This window comes from Colossoma macropomum, unplaced genomic scaffold (assembly GCF_904425465.1).
Source record: "Colossoma macropomum unplaced genomic scaffold, Colossoma_macropomum, whole genome shotgun sequence".
Classification (NCBI taxonomy): domain Eukaryota; kingdom Metazoa; phylum Chordata; class Actinopteri; order Characiformes; family Serrasalmidae; genus Colossoma; species Colossoma macropomum.
In genome coordinates this window covers 14,748,652-14,772,770 of record NW_023494801.1, presented here as the reverse complement: position 1 = coordinate 14,772,770, position 24,119 = coordinate 14,748,652, and the positions used below count along the sequence as shown (strand labels likewise).

Here is a 24,119-nt window from a genome sequence, read left to right as displayed (position 1 = left end):
GCTAAGTAAGTACTCCAGGAGGTTTAGACACTATAGAGGTTTCTCATGACTGCACTGTTGGCATAAACATATTACCCTATTTCACACCCTCTCTCACTGAAAATGATCTCTCTCTGTCTGTCACTCAGACTAACAGAGACACACACACATGGCTGGCACCACAGGCCTGCCTCTGTTCTATATGAGAGAAAAGAGAGTTTTGTGTTGCAGGACAACAGCAGGTTACTTAGGCTGGGCCTATTCTCTGTGTCTGAGCTTGTGGGAGATTGCAAGAATTTGAGCTATGTCCTGTGTCTTTTTCATACAGACTCTCTTTGCATAGTCTATATGGTGAGCATGTGTTCATTATGGAGTTTAAATAACAATATGATTTTGATATCTGGCAACCCTCTACTACTTATGTACATATTAAGTCAAACATTGAAGGGGTTGTCAGCTTAGTTTCTAATATTAACAATATCTCAATGAGCCTAAAGATATGTGCCTTGGTGGCTGTTAACCAGTTGTAGTTTTGAAAGTGTACATTGTCGCTCTTCAAAGAAAAACAAGTGACTCCAAAATGACAACTTTACAGGAGAAGGCAAAAACGTTATTTTTTGTAGTTAATGTAAGTTAAATAATATAAATGTAATTTAATTTTGTGGCAGCTGCCATACTTAAATGATGAAGGGGGGGCATGGTTTAAAAAATGGAGATACTTGTTTTTATTTAGACAGAGACAGTATCCTTAATTAGTAGCCTGTCAGTAGTAGACTGTGAACCGCAGTAAGAGGGCAATCACATTCTTTTTTGTTTTGAACTAACCAAACCTGCCCAGTCTGAATGCACACTTAATGTGGTTTATTAGAACCAATGAGGACACTGCTTTGGCATGCATGTACCCGACCCCCGGGGTACAAGAGCCTGCAGGAAGGTGGAGCCCGAATTCCAAGCGAAGATGGAGTCCCGCGAGGAGGGCGGGGCTCGGGACTCGCGTGCAGTTCCCCACTCAGTTTCCCCACCGTCTTTGCGGGGCTTCGTTTTCGCCCTGTGTTCGGACCCCACCTTCCTCCCGGCTCTCGTGGCTGTCATTGGGGTCCGGGGAACAGGCGCATGCCACAGCTGCCTTTTGAGAATGTGAGGCTTGGTCCACTTACAAATGATCTCTGGTGCAGGTCATTTAAGGTATTAACATAATATGGACACAATATGGACCAAAGACAGATGAACCAAAGACATCTCCCCTCTTCTTTTCTATGTGCAACAGATGCATTTCTGTTGCTTTTTGACCCTTGCATTCATTTTAACATCCCTTCATGACTTGGTGATTTATAAAATGGGTAGTTGCGGTTTTAAAACATGTCTGAGGCACATTTGGAGCTGTTGTGTAATACTCAGTATGCACACGCTGTCTGTACATGTATCAATGTGCCAACTTTTTGCCATGTAAGTCACTCAAGGCCTTTGGCTCAGTGATTTTTACTCAACTTGACATCATTTGAAAACCACAGTAAGGCATGGCCTTATGTGGCTTACTGCTTTAGAGTGTACATAAAACACAGTGCAGCCAGAGTACAGCATAGCACTGAAAACTCGGTGGATATATAATCAGTAAAAACCCTTACACAGAACTCTTTAACTAACAGTAAACAGCATTAAAGAGGTCTAGAAAATACGTTGAAAGCCCCTTGAAAATACAGGTGGTTATTTTGATGTTGAAATTCTGAGGCAAATTTTACATTGTCCCCGCCGTCAAACACAGTAACTGTTTTTTAAATGGCCTTCATCCCCTCTTTGTAGTTCTGAGTGGTACTTAAGAAAGGTGACTGAATGAGAAAGAGCCTTGCCAATGCCTACAATCTTGCACATCTATCTCTAGGTTTATTTAAAAAAAAAAAAAGCTCATTACTGTTTATGTCACTAAAGGCGTAGCTTTGATCCCATTGCAGAAAACTCTGCCAAGTCTTGCGTAACCCCAGTAGCTTCGAAATCTGCCCAATCTGCTTTGTATTCTGTCAGTGCTTTTCAGGTTTGGAGATCATGAACACTTGTAATCTCCCCTGTCTTTTTGTCTTTCAGTGTCTTGGTCTCTTTCTCTTTTGTAGCCAGCTATTTTGCCTTTAGCATTGTGATTGCTGTGGTTCACTTTGCCTCTTGAGGGGGAAAAAAAAAAAAATCATAGCGATCATGACCAGCATAAGTGGGCTTGTAGTTAGTGACCACAGCCTCAATGTTCAATGCTAATCCAAGATTAATGTTGTATAATTACCATGCCAGCAATCTTAATCCATTTAGATCAACACTTCTTTAATCTCTTCCTCTAATCCACTGTTTGCGCAGGCCTAAAGATGCCATCCGCGCCATCAAGAAAAGGCTGAATGGCAACCGAAACTTTCGGGAAGTGATGTTGGCTCTGACTGTGAGTACAGCTGGCTGAGGGACCATATTTGGTGGGGGCAGGTCTATGGAGAGCACCCCCTGCTCATTAGACCTTAACAAGCCTCAGTGTACCGTTCAACTAAGTCTCAGTGGAAAATCTGGCATGTTTGTAGCGTTCCTGCTACTTTCCCTGATTAATGCTTGACAGTGAGCGAGCGTGGAGCATTTCTGCTATACCAACCAGAGGCTGTTTATATTTCCTTAATGAGCTGATTTGTGCCTTCTCAGCTTCATGCCTTCTTCTGCTCTTTGATATTCTTGGCTCATTAGCTTAAAGCCTCTCTTGGCTGTCAGACAGAATCATTTGAACTTGCTGTTATTGTGCAAACATAATTTATCAGTGGGTTTTGGAACTGAAGCCCCATCTATTCCCCCAGGTGCTGGAGACTTGTGTGAAGAATTGCGGCCATCGCTTCCATGTGCTAGTGGCCACCCGTGACTTTATCGATGGCATACTGGTGAAGATCATCTCTCCAAAAAACAATCCCCCTTCCATAGTGCAGGACAAAGTGCTGGCACTGATTCAAGTATGTGATCTAATGTAATTTGAGCAGTAGGACCTAACTGATATGAATTTTTGTCACTCATACAGATTTTAAGGAGCTATACATTTTATTACATTATAATTTTATATGCTCAAATTCCAGTAGATGTAACAGCACTTTACTGACTGATATTATTTGTCAGTAATGATGTTGCAATGAAAAAAGATTTTAAAATGAAAAATTCTCATAAACGAGCCATTCTTCTATACAGTATGAAACAAGCCATATACACACACACAGTTGAATGCAAAAGTTTGGGCGCCTCTTAACAAATTACATGTTTTGTTGATTTTCTAAGTGAAAATAAGTTAACACATCCTCTGCAGAGAACAAACGTTTGCATATTTTACTGCACACTTTCTGCTTTATTTGCTGATTGTAACATATTGGACAAAAAAACATTAAATGTACAAAAGTTATGGCACATTTATATTTTATGTTTTATTTTTCCCAGTATTTTAGAGTCAGCAAATAAATAGAAGTTGTGCACTGCAGTGTGCAGAAAAATAAAGAAAATATGTACATCTGCCTGTCATGAAAACTGATGAAATGCTGAACATAACTTCCTTCTCAAAATAATACTGCAGTCACACAAATTCTGTCTTCTTCTTTGACTTCTTTGACTTTGAATTTTTTATTTTCATGGTGTCATACTCAGTGGGGCTGCAGAGTTAATCTGATGAGCCTGGTGCAGAGGGAAAGTTAGTATTAACTTGAACGACAGTCAGAATTCATTTATTTGCTTCAGAACATTTTTTCTGCTTGTTAGCCATTCAGCTTCTTCCGTCACCTTCACTGTATGTCAGTTATTCTGACATAGCCAAGGCAACGTGGCGATGTCTGTGTTTTTAACAAGACTGTATTTTCTTGCAGGCCTGGGCAGATGCATTCAGGAGCAGTCCAGACCTGACAGGAGTTGTCCACATTTATGAGGAGCTGAAGAGGAAAGGCATCGAGTTCCCCATGGCAGACCTTGACGCTCTGTCACCCATACACACACCCCAGAGAGTACGACATCCAGCACATGATACACTGAGCACTGTTTTTAAGTAGTGTAAAACATGCGCTGATTGTTGCTGTTTTAACAAATCCTAGTATTGTGCTAGAACGTTTATTAAAACAACTGTTTTCATTTTTCTGTCTGTCTTTTCAAACTTTTTTTCCAATGTTCCTTTAAAATGTCCTTCAAACCTTCTTCCAAACTTCCTTTCTTCAAACCACCTTTCTTCCAAACTTCATTTCAAACTAATGTCCTTCTAAACCTCCATCCAGACTTCCATCCAAACTTCTTAACCTCCAGACTACCTGACTTCCAGGCGCTTTTTATCCCTTTAATGCATTTTATCCTGTGTGTTGATCAGGGAGTTCCAGAGGTGGATCCAGCTTCACATAAGTATAAAGCACCTCCTCAGCCCAAACCAGCATCCCAAACACCTCAGAAGGCTGCTGCTGCCCCAACTACTGACTTCAGCACTGCACCGATCCCCAGCATTACTGGGCCCATCTCAGTCAACCCGGAACAGGTTAGTCTCATTGCCCCAGTGACTTAATATTAATACTACATATCTAATACATGAATGAACAAAAGTGTTGTGTTCTTACAAATGGTTTTCTGTTAAGTTTGTGTTTCAGCAGTGTTTTGTACCTGGCCTTTAAGCTTGATTTACCCATAAGACCCATAACTATAAGAATTTACTGTATGTTAAGAGATAAGAGATAACTAAACTGTCTTGCTCGTGTGTGTGTGTTTGTGTGTGTGTGCGTGTATGTATACGTTAACAGATTGCCAGGCTGAGGAGTGAGCTAGACATTGTGCGTGGGAACTGCAAAGTGATGTCAGAGATGCTGACCGAAATGGTGCCAGGACAAGAGGAGGCTTCTGACCTTGAACTCCTCCAGGTCTTAAATACCCCCAGTTTCCTTTTCATATACAGTATTGTACAAAAAGCAGAGATCACCCTTTTCTTTAATTAATTTCCAGTCAAAACAGCCACTAAATGCAAGTTATACATTTTTGAGTGTTAGGAAAACAGCAAGGAATGTTGTAATATGAAATCTGTCATTATTTACTTTTAAAGCCAGTGCATTAACACAAGAAACTACCCAAACTTTGCAGATTTATTTCTCATGTGCATCTAAAATGTCTTAAGGAGATATTTAGAGTTATAAGATAACATATTTTTAGAGAAATAAGATAATCCACTTGCATACAGAAAGGGAAAGTGAAGGGATAATAAGTGGGGGAAAAAACAGGAGCTTCCAAATACTGATGTTAAAAAAATGAACTGTGCTACCCCTGGCAGACCACCGAAACTGTCACCATCAGATAAACAGTACTTAAAGCTTTCATCTTTGAGAGAGGAGAAAATCAAGCTTTACTCTTGCATCACATCTGCAAAATCCACAGGGGTTTCTGTCCATCCTTCCACTGTGAGAAAACAACTCAACACTATGAGTCTAAAAGGATGTGTAGCTGTCAAGAAGCTATTCCTGAATAAAAGAAATTTGGAAGAAAGTTTGCAATAGGACACCGAAACTGGACATGAGTGATTGATGAGTGAAAATTTGTGGTTGATAGAAAATGCAACCAGTTTCTAAAAATAACCTTTGGAGATGTGGAATAATATGTCTGCAGATGTCTTTAAAAACTGAAAGCAAGTCTCCCAAAAAATGGAAGCAATAATAAAGGCAAAGAGTGGACACACTGGAAAAAATGTGATATTTGTTTGTCGGTATAAGAAAAAAGCTGAAAATTACACAAGAGTGTCAACAACTGAATGGCTGTTTTGACTAGAAAGTAAATAAATGAAAAAAAATGGTCTCTGGCTGTTGCACTATGCTGTACACATGGCATTCATTCATATAGGAGTGCTTGATTTTATATAGTCACAACTTTGCTCTTGCTGTCTCTAACATGATTTAACAGTGGTCAGTTCAGAATACACCACTAGGGGGAGTAGTAACACAGCATAGACCAAGAGCTGCTAGACGGAAACACACAAGATAGATTTGTGATCTGTTGCCACTGTAGAGTTAGATGTTGAAACATTAGAACAGTACAGTTACGCCCTGGGTAGATCTGTTTCTAAACCATTAAATGAAACTAGGTACAGTACTACACATGCACAAATGATGAGAACTCTTCTGTGTGAGCAGGAGTTAAACAGGACGTGCCGGGCCATGCAGCAGAGGGTAGTGGAGCTCATCTCCCGCGTCTCCAATGAGGAGGTCACAGAGGAGCTGCTGCACGTCAATGATGACTTAAACAACATCTTCCTGCGATACGAGAGGTAGATGACCACCATGTTTTCCAGTTATCATTGATATTTTGTAGGTTTATCTAATAATAACATGTAAAATGTAATGATGCTGGACAGTTTAAATTGAGTTATCCATGCTCGTGGAGAACTTTTACAGAATATGCATAAAAATCTTATTCAATTAAAGAAATTGTACTGCACTCAAAATACAGAAATTTAACATGCGTTATTCATTTCAAATTATATTTATTTTCTAAGGATGTTAAAGATCAATCTGTAAGAATATGTTAGGAGTAGTTTTGTAGGATATTAGAGGTTTTTTTTAGAGATAAACATATACTTGATAAGCTGAGCAGAAAGTTCACAAGAAGCTTAATCTGTTTTAACTTTACAAGTTCACTAAGTTAGCGCTAAAGCCTACACTACTGTCTACTGTACACTGATTAAGTTTGTATACAGTGAGAAGCACAAATATTGGGATATTTAGAAATAACAGTCAGAAATCAGTAATTTTTGTTATGTTTATGATATTTATGTTCTAGAATGTCTAAAGAATGTTAGTTTTACTTTTTTTGGGTGATTTTCCATTCATCATAAAACATACAGGAAAAAAATACTAGGCAAGCTTGTAACAACAAAATAACCCTTTTTGGTGCTATTTAGACCCTTTTTCAAAAATGTTATATATAGAACCATAGAGGTTTGCCTTCACCCTCCTAGTGTAATTGAGGGAGTCCTAACTAGTGGGTGGAACTGGATACCACTAAACTGGAGAGGTAATTGCATATAACATTTTTTATACATAAAAATGCAGCTCAGCATGCTTCAGAGTAAAATTAAATGAAACAGTAAAATAAAACAGTAAGTGTATGCAAAACAGTGAGCAGCATAATGGAAGAAAACAAAAATAAAACATTTGTTAAAAAAGAAACATAAAAGAGCTAGAGAAATCAAGAGAGCATTTAGAAACAAAAATGGGGGAAAAAATGAAAATTGAAATGAAAATGAAAGTTGAAATTGTAAAATAGGATTCTAAATAAATCCTAAAGGAATATAGAGCAACAAAAATACTAAATGAAATAAAAAGGTTTCTTTCTCTATTTATTTAAACCATGAATGGTCAACCCACTCCTTCTATGCTTAAAAGCCTATGGGCTCAAGACTTTGGGAAAGACATATGTGAGACATGGCAGGCAATAGTGCCATGTGTCCACACCTCTTCTGTAAGTGCCAAACATGGGGCAATACAGTGTGAACTGCAGCAGCTGTACAGGACCAAAACTAAACTTTTTAGATTTTTTGGAAATGTGGACTAGAGGTACCATAATACCACAGGGTACTCCAGTATTTTGTGGAGTGGGGTCGTACACGGGAGATGATGGTTAACCAACACAGTGCAGGCAGGAATGGGACAACATGTACATGTACAGAAATCCTGCAAATTAATGAACAAACCTTTAAAAAATAATAACAATCACTTAATAACTGGAATATAAATAATATCTGACAGCAAAAGAACAAGATGTAAAGAAAACTCATTGTAAACAGAAGCAACCAATTGCCTATGTGAATTGTGTTCTTGTAGGCTACCTATGCAACATGCTTTTAGATAGTCAGATGGCCACACCTGTGAAAAGTGCTCTTCATAAAGGCGATTACACAATAATAAAACTGACTCAAGGGAAGTCTGACCTGTGGCAGTCATTTTCAGTCATGACTAATGCATATGGAAATCATTTAGACAGGTCTGCAGGTGGGAGCGGGACAAAATCTTGTGGGAGAGGGACTAAAAAATTGGTCCCTAGTGTAGACCCTAACTGTGACAGATGTCATCAAGCCCTGCCAAATTATATCATGTGTCCTGGGCCTGTCCTCCTTTGCAGACAAACTCCATATTTAGTTCACTGTCAGACATAAGTGTCCGTTCCCTCTCCAGTTATTGCACTCTTTGGCGTCTTTCCTGTCACCCACTCTTTATGTAGATACATATCCAATCTGGTAGCATTTGGGTCTCATAGCAAGTCAGCTCATTTTGATGAACTGGAGAAAACAAACCCACCTTTCCAGACATGTTGAATCAGAGATTTACTGTATTTTCTGAAACTGGAAAAGACTACATAGACTCTTAAAGGCTCCATAGCTAAATATTATTGTTAGTTGTGGGGGGCCTTTTTTAGCACATCTGGATAAAATGGATCTGTCAAACACCAATTAGGTACATTTAAAGTGACTTTCTTCTATAATTTTGTCTTTAACTGTTGCCTGCTGAACTAATTTGGTAACTGGACCACACATTTTCTAACTGTGCATATCCACACTCTAGTTTGTCTGTGCATGTCTAGCTAGTATGGTTTTGTGTTTTCTTTTCTTTCACTTTTTCTTTTTTTCCCCTCTCCTCATCTTAAAATTGATAAATATAAACAAAGCATTTGTGAGCACAGCATAGATAGCTAAGTAATAGATTCCAGTACTTGTCTTGGGAGTTTATGATCTCTGCTTGCTCTGGCTAACTGGCTACTTGTTAGAAGTGTTAGCGCTTGAATCAGCATGCTTAGATCATAGAAACATCCAATCTCTAATCTAATAACTAGAGAAACTGTGCAGTACTGAAATACTCCCAGATTTAGATTGCAAAGCCATTGTGTTCTTCTTGGTATCTGTTGGTATGTTTCTTTTTTTCTTTCTTTTGTTTGATTGTTTGCTTCTGTGGTTGCAGATATGAGAGATACAGAGTGGGCCGAGTAGCACAAAATAACGGGGTGAGATTTTACTTCACTGCATTTACATTGATCTGTTACCTAGTCCATAAAATTCTGCCTGAGATATGTTTTTGGTTTATTGCTCTGCCATCAGTATTATTTACTTGATAGAGAATAATTCTTTGTGCACAAGCAGAGCTTGTTTGTGTGTTGCTTTGCACTGTCAGTGCCCTTCTGGTGTTTCATACTGTTGTGTCTGTAGTTTTTTGCCAGTGATAATGCATGCTTATGTGTCGATGGTTATTTTATTTTTCTATTCGTTTTGTGTTTGTGCAATGACCAGCTGAGGAAGGCAAGTATAACAGAATTCTGGCATATATGGTAAATGTGGAAGTCAAAAGAGAGAAAAGTTAAAACGTAGTCGGTTTGTGAGTGCTTAGCACAGCCTCAGCCTGACCTGGTTTGTATGACATATTTTGACTTCAAACTCTCTCTAGAAAGCACTGGAACAGTCCTCTTCCCCTTTTATCCTGCTCTGTCTCATAAACACACTCACAATAGCCTATTGTATATTGATCCTGTAGCCAGTGTCATTGTGTCTTTATTCTTTATTCCCTCATAACACCGTCTCCTCTGCAACCCTGATAACATGGAGAGCAGCACTGCAGCTTTTGATAATTCCGAGAATCCTCCACTCTCCTGTAAATGTAGAAGTGGATTTGAGTGCATAGCTATAAACCCACATTCTGTGCAGTGCATTATAGTCAGTCATTTGATTATGTGTATGTGTTCATGCACAGGTGTTGAATGAGGCTTCTGAAGAGGATAATCTGATCGATCTAGGTCCTGGCTCTCCGGCTGTGGTCAGTCCTCGGGTCAGTGCTGCAGCCACCCCAACGCCGTCTGCCAGCCAGACGCCGCCTGCTGCTGCCGCCACCTCCCTCTCCACACAGCTCGCAGGACTGAGTGAGATTTGTGCATGAACACTTTCATGCAAACATTACAATACTGTGCAAAAGTCAGAGACCACTGCTCATTCGTTTAATTTCCAGGCAAAAAATAAGTACAAGTTATTCATTTTATCCATTTGACGGTGTTCTGTAAAAAAAGAAACAAAAAAAACAAAAAAGCAGTAATCTTGTGCTTTACATTACGTGAAAATTTCATGATTGGACATATAGATATGCTCCAAAATTGCTTGGAAAAATCTCTTTTATTTAACTTGGATTAAAAATTAAGGAGGTTTTGCCCTCCCATGTAAAGTTAGCATTTTAGAGGTATTTTGACAGTTTGACAGAGACAAATGGACAGTAATTCTTGAATCAGTTACATTGTTCAGTCAATACTGATTTAGAAAGACAAAAGTTACTGTTATCAGGCCTTTGAGAGGGTCAAGAGAGTGCAACACTATCAGTGGTTGTAGTTTATCATAGACTGTTTGCTTTGTATGATGTCGTTGGTTCTGGATGTGTATTTTATGTGGAACACAATGGTTTATGGCACCCAAACCATTTCTAAGAAATCAGTTAGTAAAATAATATTGTCACATTGTACAAAAACACAGTCTTTTGCAAAATTTTAGGTGCCCCAGGTAAAAAACCATTTTGTTGATTTTAAGTGAAAATAGGTTAACACATCCTCTACAGAGAACACACTTAAATGTGTATACACACACACTTTTTTATATAATAATTTCTATAATAATATAACAATATATGTTTTAATATGTATAATATAGCTTTTGCATAGGCCACATTTTGTGTTTTATTTTTTCCACTGATATGTAAAATTCAGCAAATAAACAGTAATTATGCTTTAAATGTGTGTTCTCTGTAGAGGATGTGTTAAGGCTCCAGGTGTTTTTTTTTTTTAAGAAGACCAACACATCCATGTTTTTTGGGCTTGAGGCTTGAATGCTAAATGTAGTGTGCCGCACTGTCAGTTCACAAGATCTGTGCTGTTAGTTTAATTTTTCCCACTTAAAGGTTGTTAAGACACAGTAGAAAATTGTAGGTTATACTTAAAATTGCACTCTATCAAATTGCAATTTTGATATAAAAATTATTATTCAGTCCTACACACAAAATATGTCGGTAATTTAGTTAACTAAATGATACCATATTTATTAGCTTGTATGGTTATGATAGTAACATTTGATTCTGGTAAACATATGATTTGCTATGCTTGTACCAGAATATTCCTGCTTGGCTAATGTAACCTGTGCATCTTCCTGTAGATATAGAGGCAGAGAGTGTGAGTGGAACTTTGAGCTCACTATCTACCCGCAACCCTCATGACGACTTTGACATGTTTGCCCAGACCAGAACCAGCTCTCTTGCTGAGCAACGCAAAAAGTAAGGCCTGCAAAAATGTGCTCTTTAACACAGCTGTAAAGTTTTATTTGTTGATTTGTTTGTGATGTATGCCTCTGCAGCCATTTTCTGTGGCTCAGTGCATTCACATGATCCAAGAAACATTAATAATTTGTCAAAATAATGCAAGCCAAGCTTTATTCATTTCATCAGAGGTTTTAGTATATTCCAAAGCAAAATGTAGCAATATATTGACAGTATGGTACAATCATATGCAAAAGTTTGGGCTTGCCGATCAGATGACGTTTGGCTGATTATCTAAGTGAAAATAAGTTAACATGTCCTCTACAGAAAACACACATCTGCACATTTTAATGCACAATTACTGTTTATTTGCTGAATTAAATATATTGGAAACCACAACATGAAATGTTGCAAAATTATGGCACATTATATATTTTATGTTTTATTTTTTTCCTAACTTGTTAAACTCAGCAAATATATAAATATTGCACTGTAAAATTTGCGGAGAACTTGCATATTTAAGTGTGTTCTCTGTAGAAGATGCGTACTAATTTCACTTAGAAAATCAACGGAACTTGTCATTTTACTGGAGATGTTTAAACCTTGCATATGACTGTATTTTGTATATATGCAGCCTGTTAATACAGTGAGTATTAATGGAATACAGTTGTTACATAAAGAATTTTAAAGCAACTGCCTAAATTTATTCCTCAAAATGCACTCTCTCCTTTGAGACTGATAATTGGCTTCATTTTTTGGCAGGGGTTAGGAAATTTCAAGTCTGATTAAAATTAAAAAGTACTGACCTTTTTCCCAATACAGTTCACCCCTCATGCAGTGTCACTTTGTCTCTAAACACTTCTCTTTCACCTGTTTCAGCGTGAAATATGAAGACCCACAGGCTCTCGGTGGCCTGGCATCCGCTTTGGACATCCGACAGCAGAATGCTGCCGGGGTGAGTACTGTGCTGCATGCTGGCAATTGTGGTTTTAACTCTTTGCCCCACCCATCGTGTGGTGAGGTTGGGGCTGTGTGTAGTGTTAATGCCTGATGAAACTCTAGTGATGTTCTGAGTAGTTGATCTTTGCATGGCCTGAGCTTTAATACACTGTCGTCCTCTGTTTCAAGCTGTGAAGCTGTAACTCACCCTGTTAGAGCACACATAACTCCTCTATAGTAATACAGTAGTTGTAAATGGCTAATCTTAAGTAGAGACAGCACTAGCACACTGGCTTTGCATGCACGTGGAATTCATGTTGCATTTCTCTTTTGACTTGGGTGCTCAGTAGATATAAAATATATATAAAAGTTTGAATTTTCAGATGGTACCCTATTTGTTTGTTGCCACTGTTAGGAGGTAGTAGCAAAGCTGACTGAAATCAGTATCAGTTCATCCCTGTATATTTTAATATCAGTGAATGAAATTCTTCCTTTCTTTATGACAAAGAATTCTCAGTGATTACCAATTTAGAAGTTAGCGCAATTTGAAAAAATATATTTATTACGCTTCCATCTTGGGGCAATAGCCTTTTTTTCATGTGTATTTTGGGCATTTAATATTAGCGATACTCTGATCCAATACTCTGGATTCATATTGGCAACAATACTGACATCATGATCGGGTATTATCTAAATGTGATATATTCACTGTCAATACAGTTTTGTAGACAAAGTCGCTCTAAAATAGAAGTGTCATTCCAAAACATGATACACAGCAAGTTCTAAGTTTAAGTTATAAATATTAATGGAACCGAACTCTCAACATACAGTTAGTAATTATGAAGGATCACATTACAGGCAAACTTGTCCAAGGAGGTAAAATGAGTTTCTTTACAAATAGGAATTGCATGTTTAATGTGTTGCTCTACAAAGCGCTACAGTGCCAAAATGAAAGCCCTTATTAGCAAAGCATAAAAGCCCTGTCCAGGAGCACTTATCTAATTCTACAGTGATCAGTTAGACTTTGTAGCCCTAAAATAAATTAGAAGAATATGGTTGATTATGCAGTACTTGTCCAGTGTGCCTTAATGTGTTCTTAATGTGTCCAAAATTTTTAAAAATTAAAATTTAATATTTCAAGTTTGAATGCAACCCTTGAATTGTAACAGCACATTATATGAAAAAAAAAACATTGTAATGTATCTGTACTTAATATTGGCCAATATCTGGAATTCATGTTTTGGAATCAGCATCTGGAGAAAAAAGTTGGGTCGGTGAATCCCTATTTGATGTGAACATTGATGTTCATTTGTTTGGACAGTTTCGGCTTGTGTTTTAATTATACACTGATATCACAGACAAAACTACACAAGACTTCACTACCTAATTGGTAGAATTTGGCATATGCAAATCAGGTAAACTGTACTGGCAAATCCTGAAATTAACCACAATGACAGCTTTATGATACTTTTTCTTAAATAATTGCAGAATCTGGTTCGGTCTCAGATAGTCTGTTTGCATCCAAATATTGCCAACCTTTAGTCTGTGAACAGACATAGGTTGGAGATATTATGAAATCTTCATTACACTATGTCACTAAACACATGGGGACTGATTACAGCTGGTCTCTGCTGCCAAGCACTGTTCTGCTGCAGAGTGTGTCGAAATCTTCAGGCTAAAGCCAGGTCGAAGTGTTACTACAGGACAGAGCTGGAGCTTGGTGATCAGCCCACGGGTCAAAGTTTATTCTTTTTTTTTTTCATCCCACCTGCTTTGATATATTCTGATATCATTTTATCATTTCTTTTTCTGGAGTTTTCTCGGTTTCTATACGTAACTTAATACCTACTTTTACCCTGTGTTGATAGAAAGCAGTCACATGTCATTTCTATGTTTCTGTTTCTTTCTTTCTTGCTCTTTCTCTCTATCTCTCATATTCTCTCTCTCAGTCTGGGATGGGTGGGGATGGTGATTTTCTGCTTCACATTTGTAAGGTGTTTTCTGTTGTTGTGATTCAGCTGAGTGTAAAAGGTGATAACGCAGAAATGGAGCCCATAGACAGCTGGCTCATTACCCAAGGAATGGTGAGGACTTAGCACAGTAGCACTGTCTCCTCAGTGTCCTCCCGCATCCGTCCACACTGTCACCCCCTCATGCCCGTCTCCCTCACCACTGCTAAACCAGTCCACTCCACACAGTAAAAGGGATAGCCCTTCATATCCGAGTCCACACAGGTCCAGTCATTAGACTAATCTCTGACTTTGGCAAATAAACCTTAGTTGTGATATCTTGTGAATTTTCATTATTTAATTGAATTGCGCGATTTCTATTCGGTCCATTTTATTATAGTGAGTATTTTCATTGTGAAGAATAATGCACCCTGCATGCATTTTACTATTTATAATAAATCATTGCATTGTTTGAATGACAATTCTACCAATTTTTTTTTTCAAAATTTCTGCATAATTAAATGGTCAAGATGAAAACTAGAGAAACTTACAGAGTCAGAATTGTTCACAGTGGTGGTGATAGGAACCAGATGTCTAAAGTGTTTGATGCTTCTAAAAGCAACATCAAGTTTTTACTTAAAATGTTTGTGAATACATGCCTGATGTCTGAGATACTGTTTTACAATACTTTTGAGAGAAGGTTTTGGCCAAAAATTGATTTTTTAAAAACACATTCATGGCAGAGAAGTATACAAGGTGTTAAAAGGCAAAATAATACCCCAATTTTTTAAAATCTTTTTTTATCATTATCAACGCTACATATTAGACCCAGAAGGTATGTGTAGGTTCACTGGTCATTGTGTATAGCAAATAAAATTACTATATTTACATTGTAGACATTGCAACCCCTGGTTCCTATCACCACTACTGTAAAGAAATTTGAGTCGGTACGTTTCTCAATAATGCACCATTTCATATCAAACCACTCTGAATGACTTTGTTTACACCTCAACAATGTAATTATGCAGAAATTTTGAAAAATTGCAATTCCCCTTTAATATTTTAGTCGTTTTTTTACATTAACTCTCCCTTTCTCTTGAAACGGAAAACTCTGACCTCTTAGAGAGGTGTAGATAATTAAATTGCGCTCTGTGATGATAAACCCCATTGGTAGGAGTCTTTCTCTTCTACATCTCAAAGCCGAAGCTTTTCAGAAACTTCATGGTCTGCTGCTTCCTTTCGGGGCTTCTCCTTTCGCTCTGTCCCTTTTACTGTGGGTCACACCATCCTCCTCCATCTTCACTGCATTCGCTCACTGGTAGAATGAAAAGGCCTGTTTGTTCCATTGAATAGGTGTGGATTTTCATCACATACAAACAGGCCCTGGCTTCTGTCACAAAGGTTAACACAAGAGCAGCCAGCCCTTGTTCATGGAAGGTTCTAGAACCACGTGTTCAAGCTAGCAAAAGCTTGTATTCACTGCACCTCTGAAAAAGGAATGATCCCTGATTTTCTCAGAGAGGGTAACATCTGAATGAAACTAATACAGTTTAGAAATCACAGACCTAAACATGTTTGGTACCTATAGGACTATTAAGATTAATTATATGGTCAGGTCACTTTGCATTACGCAGTATGAAACATTATTGTCCATTGCAATCTACTATACTGTGCAAAAGTCAGAGGCCACTTTCATTCCAGTCAAAATGGCCATTAAGTACAAGTTATGCATTTTTCAGAAGATGATGAGGTCAGATATAAGATAATCCACCTGAATAAGGGAGGGAAACATCAACGGGAGATAAGTGGGGAAGAAAATGAAAATTTCCAAAACTGGAATTTAAGATACAGAGAAAATGGGACTTGAACAACCAAGCAAGAGCTGATAGACCACTAGAACGGTCACCCTTTAGATAACCGGTACTTAAAGCTTTCATCTTTGAGAGAGAGGAGGAAATCAAGCTCCACTCTTGCTTCAGATCAGAAAAAATCAACAGGTATTTCTGTCCATCCTTCCACTATGAGAAGACAACTCAGACAAATGCTGTGAGTCTGAAAAGATGTGTTGCTGTCAAGAAGCCATAATTGAGAAAAGGAAGTAGACAATAAAACACTACGATCTACATATCAAACAAAGAAGCTACTGGTAGTCTCAGAACAATGGACTGTCCACCCCAGAGTCCAGACCTCAACATCACTGAATGTGTTTGGGATTGCTTGGATTTTGAGGAAGAAGGAAGAAAAACAACTTCTAAGACTGAACTTTGGAAAAATATCCCTGTAGATTTTGTTAAAAACTGAAAGCAAGTCTCCCAAAAAGATTGGAAGCTGTAATAAAGGCAAAGGGTGGACACTTTAAGTAAAATTTGATATTATATATAGTTGTTGTTTAATGGACTTCTTCGTAATTTTCTGTTAAATATGTTTTCTGTTTTCCCCTGATGCTCAAAATTTAATATCTTGTAACTAATGGCTGGAAATTAAATAAATGACCGGTGGTTTCAGACTTTTGCACAGGACTGTATGTATAAACTTATTTCTAGTTACATATCTAATACATTTCCATAGGCACACCCTATTGACATGCCTGGCGCTGCAGAGCGGTTTGGCACAGTTGACGGTCATGCTAAAATGGTTGGCTGCTATGCATTTAAGTGATCCAGCAGCTATGCAGTGAGATCTTTTCCACTTGTCTTCAGTCATTACCGTTTATTAATAATGTGTCACATTAAAGTTAGAATAAAATAACTTATGTGTTGTCCATCATGTTTGAAAACTATTAGATTAACATATTTTTTGGTTTACTAACCAACCAACTACCAACCAATCTGATATCATAAATACACTATATGTCCAAAAGTTTGTAGACACCTGCATATCTTCTGAAATTAAGAATATAAATAAGGAGTTTGATCTGCAGTAACAGCCTGTATTCTTCTGAGAACACTTTTCACTAAATGTCGGAATATTGCTTTAAGGATTTCATTGCATTCAGCCACAAGAGCAATAGTAAAGTAAGGTACTGGTGTTAGATGATTATTTCTGGATCACAAATGCCACTTAAACTCATCCCAAAGGTATTGGATGGAGCTCCATCACTCCAGAGAACACAGTTCCACTGCTCCACAGCCCAAAGCTGGAGGGCTTAATACCCTTCCAGGTGATGCTTGCCAGTTCGGTCACCTTAGGCCAGTTTGGTGTCTTACAAGTTCAATCACTTGTGTTTGAGCAGGAAAATCACCAAACTGTGCTGGAGTCCAGCCATCCAGGACCAGAGTTCCCCACCCTGCCATTCATGTGCAGCCACTACAGTGTGTCCTATTCTAAAGGCGTCTAATTCTATAGAAGGGGTGTCTGGATACTTCTGGACATGTAATGTGTTGTCACTCAGTCACCTTGATGGTCAAATTTCTTGCTGTGTGGTCAAGACACTTCTACTGATTTAGAATAATGTGTCTTAAAGGGGTAGTTTAATAAAAGTCTAAGTTTATAGCATTTGTCTCTTAAAGGTGATCCGCTAAGACATGTTTTAAGTTTGCTAAAGCAGCTAACAACTTGCCTATGTGGTTGTGAGGAATATGGTGAGGTGCTTCCGTTATTTTGTTAGCTACATTAGCCTTGTCTCCTCATTGCAAAACTAAGTGATCCTGAGACACTAGGGCAAATACATTTGGAGTACGGAGGTCAATTTGTAAATTTTATTTTTGATTTTTTTGCTTAGCAGAACATACTGAAGTGAACATAACAAAACACACTGTAATCTACTCGTTGCTGTGTAACTCAGCAGCTGTTATACAACCTACCAATAAGGCGGGGGTCTCAAACTACCGGCTTGTGAGATAGCTATGTATGGGTTGTCACAACTTCAGCCCACAAATTTTTCCCTGGTTTCCTGTGTCTAAATATTTACAACTGACCCAGTAGATTTGCTTCATTCACCAGACTGTGGCAGGTTATCTGAGCTTTATAAAATCAGCTTAGGGTGATGCATACGATGTTAAAAGCAAAAATACAGCGCTGCTTGCAAGAGGAACCATCCAAACAGAAACCTGACGGGGCATGAATGCCGCACTTTAAGCAGGCCAGCTGTAATTTAACTATAACTTAATTGGCTATTATTCTAATTTAGACCGATAGTTGATTAAATCTACCTTTGTGGATTCATTCTTGACATAGCAGTATGTCAGAATTAAGAACTGCATGTAATTATTTAGTGAATGCACTGGGAACGCAGCATTAACTGCTGATTTTTACACTACCACAGTGTCACGTAAGTTTAACAGTAGAGTTATATATATATATATATATATATATATATATATATATATATATATATATATATATATATATATATATATATATATATATATTAGTTTTCGTTATTATTGTTATTATTAGTAGTAGTAGTTGTGGTTTGTGGTGACCGCTAATAAAGATTGACTAGGATACCTAAATTATATGCTTAGTTCAAAAGATGATTTCTTGCAGTTAAAGACAACAGGATCACCATCCGTAAAATAACAGAATAATCTGTAAAAACCGCTAAATCTGAAAAACCATGCGGCTATTTGATGGAGTCACAGTAGTGTCCTCAGGGAAATGTGAGGTGATGTTTGAATGCAAAGGGCAGTCTCCACAGAACTGTCCTTTGTTCCCTTGAGCCCCGCGTTCAGAAAATCTGTCCTTTTTTTCCGGCCACACTTCATGAATCTTCCTCCCAGACGGCTCCTCATCATCTTTCACTCTCACTGCATGCAATACAGCAACATTCATGCTTGATGGGCTGTGTGAGTGTGTGTGTGTGTGTGTGTGTGTGTGTGTGTGTGTGTGTGTGTGTGTGTGTGTGTGTGTTGGGGTATGTGGGTCTCAGCTTGGTTTGACTTTGATTGCATGTTTTCTGTTGTTGTTATTTTCCTCGCAGACCTCCTTGTGATTTCTATTGTTGTTTTTCTGTTTATTTTTGGGGCGGGGTTTATTTTGTGGCTTTGCGGGGGCCTTTGGTTTGTCCATGGCTTTGCTCCATAGATTCCTGTATCGCAGTCCTCTGTCATGGATGACATTGAGGAGTGGCTCTGTACTGATGTGGTGAGAATTCTTTACCTTGATTTCATTCTGTCTTTGTTTTTGCATCTTTCTGTGGTGTCGTTCCATGTTCATTTCATGTAACCTGATAAATCACTTTAGATTTCTTATCTACTTTATATGTAATTAGCAGTCATTTGTTTTCCACCAATCATATTAACACAGTCTACAATCAGGTTTGCCACTCATCCATACTCATACCATGAAACTAACTTTGTAACTGGGGAACACTAAGTTACTAAGCAGTGGGAAATTACGTAGAGGGAGTGTCTTACAAGGGTTTTTTGTCACTTGGTTTGTTGTTTGTGTTCACATATTACATACAAGTGTTTTAAAAGCCTAAGAGAATGGTGGTGGGTGAATGTTTCAATAAAGTGGTGCAAATTGTTCTGTCAATCTGGTGAACTGTCATCATCCTTGGTTGCGTTGTTTTTGTATTGGTAAACAGAACACAGTATGTAAAGCTTGATCAAACTTGAAAGTGGTTTGCCCCATTGTCCTAAGTGGAAGAACAAAAAATGAAAGTGTGCATGATTGTTATAAAGCTACTTGTCTTGTGAAGGTGTACTTCAAGGTGGGTATCAACGACTTGTTTGTCTGGTCATTGATCAAGCACTCAGCCATTGTGGTGGGTTTCAATAAATAAATAAATGAATGAGGCAAGACTGAAATTGAAATAATTGTGCTTCTTCTGTCTCCTACTAAACAGAAAGGTGATAAGGCTGAGGAGGGGGTCACTAGTGAAGGTAGGAAATGGGGCTTTAAAATTAATTATTCCTTTGACATTAAAATTACTTTGAAATGAATATCTGTATACATACACTACCATTAAAAGTTTGGACACACTTGATTTTAAAGACGTGGTGAGGGGAAACTAAGATATTTTTTGTTATTTAATATATTTTCTTTGCATATAACCGCTTCAGATTTACACATAATGTCTTTTGACTTATGTTCAAAAAAATAAAATTGATTGGCGGAAAAAAGTAATCAGACACCACAAATAATAACATTAGTACTTTGTTGCAAAGCCGTTGTTGGCAGTTACATCGCCATGAAGTCTGCTGTGAGAAGTAATAAGCTTTTTGCACAACTGTAGTTGAATTTTGACCCATTTCTCCTGGAAAACTGCCTTCGGTTCCCCAAGGTAAGAGGGTTCCTCTGTTGGACTCACAACTACAAAATTGTCCCTAAATTTCTGATGGGATTCCAAGGCCAAACAAGCACCTTCACTTTAGAAATCAGTCTTGAGTTATTTTGGCTGTGTGTTTAGGATCATTGTCTTGGTCAATTTAAATTCCCCTCTAATGTCTCCCAGTACATCGCATTTATTCGATTCAATAATATGTAATGCCCCAGAGAAGCAGCCCCATATCATTAAGCTTCCACCTTCGTACTTCACTGTGGGTCTGGTATTCTTGGGATTATCTGCACAATCCTTCTTTCTCCCAACATGAGCCGCTAAGTGATGCTCAACGAGTTGTATTTTTGTTTTGTCTGACCAGCGTGCATTGTTCCAGCAGAGTGCTCATATGTCCAAATGTTTGCGTGCAATTTTAAATTCACATCTGTGTGCTTCTTTTTTAGCAGAGGAGTTTTGCGTGGAATATAGGAACAGAGTTTGGCCATGCTCCAGCAGAAAACAATGTTAACCAGTAATATCATGTTTTAGCTTAATGTTTTTTTTGTGACTGCGTAATTCCATAGTTCATAGTTTTGATGTCTTAACGATTGTTCTAAAATGTGGAGAATATAAAAATGGAAAGGGAAAATCTTTCATGAGTTAGGTGTGTCCAGACTTCACAGGTGGCGCATGTCTAAATAGTACCATGCATGTTATTGTGACTGAAAATGTATTTAATCATAACTTCATTAAAACCAGCACCAGTGTTTTATCATAAATATCCTTCTTCATTGGCTGTTTTCTAGAGTTCGACAAATTCCTAGAAGAGCGGGCCAAGGCTGCTGATGCTGCTTTACCATTGCCCCCCAGAGGAGAGCACAACCCTCCCGTAAGTGCGCCTAGCAGCAGCCGCAAGAAGGCAGAGCGGACTGAGGACACCCTCTTTGCCTTATAGAGTGCAGATGTTGGAGATAAGCTTCACCTACTGGAGACACCCCCTGTGCTCCAGCTCTGTTGCAGCGACCACCACCCTCATACCTTGCCAATGTCCAAATGCCTGCCGCCCCCTTACTGCGCTCTGCATCTCTATCGCTCTCCTGGTGCGTCAAAGGTTTCCCTGTTCTGTTCCACCACCTCAGTTCCTCTGGCTGGAGCAAGGCTGCTTCTACACTGTGCGATATGGCTCCTCTTTAAGGCTCCTCATGGCTCTGCCTGTGCCTTCAGGAGCAGAGGGATGCAGTAAAGTCTAGTAGATATTACAACTTCAACCAGCGAGGTTCTCTGCAAGGAGGTTGTGTTGGAAATTGTAAGTTTGTTTTTTTGTGATTTACATTGAGTTTATTTAATGTGCTCCAGTTTATTAACAGAACATGTAATATACTAAGCCTGTGGAATCTTGCTTGCGTGGAAAGCATTGTTGTATCTTGCACTTCCCTTGTTTTACAGACTAATTTGAAATATGCCATTCCGTAAAATGTGTTTGCTGTTCTTATAGTTACATACAAATAAGCCATTCCTGTGTAATATATAGTCGCTGTCATATCAAAACCTTTGATATTAAAACTCTTTTTTCAGGTTTTTTTTTGCATCATTGGAAAATGCCAGCTTCTACTCACATTGCGTGAACATTTCATTTTAAATGAACCAATAGAAATGGTCCAGAATTACATTACTGATGTTAAAGTTAAGAACATGTTTTGCTTCTCCATTTCTGAGATAGATATAACATTTTGGTATGACAGTGACAATATCTAATCTAGTGCTAAGGATTAGCAGTTGCCTAATTGAAAAGAAAGGGAAACAAACAAAAAAAATCATGTGTTCTGTGCTCCTTCCTTGTTGAATATTGGCTTGGTGAATCAGCTGCATTCTCATGATCATCAGACGCTAACCAAAGACAGTTTAGCTCAAACATGCTGTCCTACAGACTTACTGAAAAAAAAAAAGATTTGATCACTCTTGTTCCAAAGAGCAGCAAAATCTGTCAGTTTGTTATTGTGAGAACAAAGTGATATAAAACAGTGTTCAGAGTGTTTAATTACCCTCAAGAAAAGTTGTGTTTGTAGAAAGTAGAACTTTACTTTCATTATTGTATATTATTGTCCATGGGTGGTTAGTTGTCTGCGTGCTTTTTGCACTAGCCTTGTTTCAGACTCTCCTGAAATTCCAGCCCTGTAGCAAAGAAAAGCACACAGGAAAGTCTGTCAGAGTTGTTTTTTTTGTCTTACATACATGCCACCCCTCTAGTTCAAAACTGGATCCAAAGGAAAGCTGTGCAAAAAGCAAATTTAAAAGAGAGCGGAATGAATTTGTTTGGCGATAGGATTCAGCTTACGGTATTACATAATGGTAGCATCATTTGTAAACTATGTATTCATATGTATACATAAATAGGTGTATATGCATCACAAAAGTGTTTATTTTAATCAATCTTTGTCGTAAATTTTGGGCAAGATGTTCAGAAAGTCTGTTCAGTTTTGTATATTTCTTATGTCTTAGTTTGTGACACCATGCAAGAAAACTGAATTACATTAAACCCAAGTAGTTGCACAAAAACTACTATCTGAATATCGTCGCTGTCGGATCAAATTCTTGTAACTTTTTTTTTGGTCCAAAATAACTTCCTAAAAATATTAGTACTTATAAATTAACTTACATTAAAGGTTAAGAATGTGTTTTTTTTCTGTTCCTCTCAAAAGTCACCATTCTGAAGATACAAGATTTTTGTTCTAACAGCGACAATATAGTGTTTATACTGTTTAATGATCTAACTGACAGTGGTGATGGTAGATGTGATATGTTAGGTAGATGGATAGATGAAGTGTTGACTTATATTACTGGGAGGCCGTCTAGTGTAGTGTAGGAAGAAAGGAATGAGAGTACAGAGAGAAAGGTGGTGAAATGATTGGGAGCTCACATAAGGGCAGGTATGAGATGTTTGGCTCAGTGACATTCAGTTTGATTTACCACGTTCGGCAGCTCTAAAGGCACAGTTCAGTTAAACAGTGCACTTCGTTATGCCCTATGTATACATTGGACAGTGTTGGTCTTCTCTAAGCAACAAAACGGAGCTATTGATCATAAACAGCTAGTGATAAACAAAGGTCACGTGAAATGTGTCCAGAAAGAACAAAAACGCTGCTGTCTCTGATACCAAGTCTGTAGGAAAAGTCCAGCTTTGAATTTCTTAAGAATTGATCAACATTCGGTCTTCAGCTGTTTGACCTGATATATTGTTTTACCATAAACATTGTAGTTATAGTTCCTCTACATCTGAAGTTTACCTTCTGCTAATATGACACTGAAACACACCAGCCTACCATAAATCAGAGCAGCAATGAAAATAAAACACTGTTATTGTCTTTAGATGGTTCTGCTATATGCTTTACTGAATAATTATAAACCAATATAAAAGAGCTGAATTGAACTGTATTGTAATGGTTAAAAAGACCCTAAATCAAAACCATAATTAATCTTAAACCCATGTTACATGTTACTGCTTATAAGATAAAACATTATGTTTTTGTTTGTTTATAATCTTCTGTTGCTTAAACCAATGAAACTAAGAGCTGTCAGTAATCCGTCTGTGTTCTATAAAAAGCTTTGCTTTCAACTGAGGTGGCAATCGTTATTTGTAATAACTGCTTTAATGAATGTTACCATGTGACATTAAAAGTCTTAACTATTTTGATTATTTATCTCAAAGATTAATGTCTGTGTATTTTAGTATATTGAAATGTAATAAAAATTTCCTATTGTGACATTTAA

The 24,119-nt window shown here is 37.8% G+C and overlaps 1 protein-coding gene across 3 annotated transcripts in view; it reads left to right on the top strand.

Annotated features, from left to right (window-relative positions):
- LOC118820875 (TOM1-like protein 2) overlaps positions 1 to 24,119 on the top strand; it is a 38,253-nt gene extending 14,134 nt beyond the window's left edge. The window contains exons 3-16 of one of the 3 annotated variants that reach the window (XM_036589160.1): positions 2,320 to 2,398; positions 2,796 to 2,945; positions 3,837 to 3,971; positions 4,325 to 4,486; positions 4,746 to 4,862; positions 6,120 to 6,253; positions 8,940 to 8,982; positions 9,723 to 9,888; positions 11,159 to 11,276; positions 12,138 to 12,213; positions 14,216 to 14,281; positions 19,172 to 19,231; positions 19,938 to 19,974; positions 21,158 to 24,119. In XM_036589160.1, the coding sequence (XP_036445053.1) occupies positions 2,320 to 2,398; positions 2,796 to 2,945; positions 3,837 to 3,971; positions 4,325 to 4,486; positions 4,746 to 4,862; positions 6,120 to 6,253; positions 8,940 to 8,982; positions 9,723 to 9,888; positions 11,159 to 11,276; positions 12,138 to 12,213; positions 14,216 to 14,281; positions 19,172 to 19,231; positions 19,938 to 19,974; positions 21,158 to 21,306 (1,492 nt within the window). In that variant the 3' untranslated portion in view covers positions 21,307 to 24,119. The remainder of the gene's footprint in view (positions 1 to 2,319; positions 2,399 to 2,795; positions 2,946 to 3,836; positions 3,972 to 4,324; positions 4,487 to 4,745; positions 4,863 to 6,119; positions 6,254 to 8,939; positions 8,983 to 9,722; positions 9,889 to 11,158; positions 11,277 to 12,137; positions 12,214 to 14,215; positions 14,282 to 19,171; positions 19,232 to 19,937; positions 19,975 to 21,157) is intronic. The other 2 variants (XM_036589158.1, XM_036589159.1) reach the window with 2 other exon arrangements.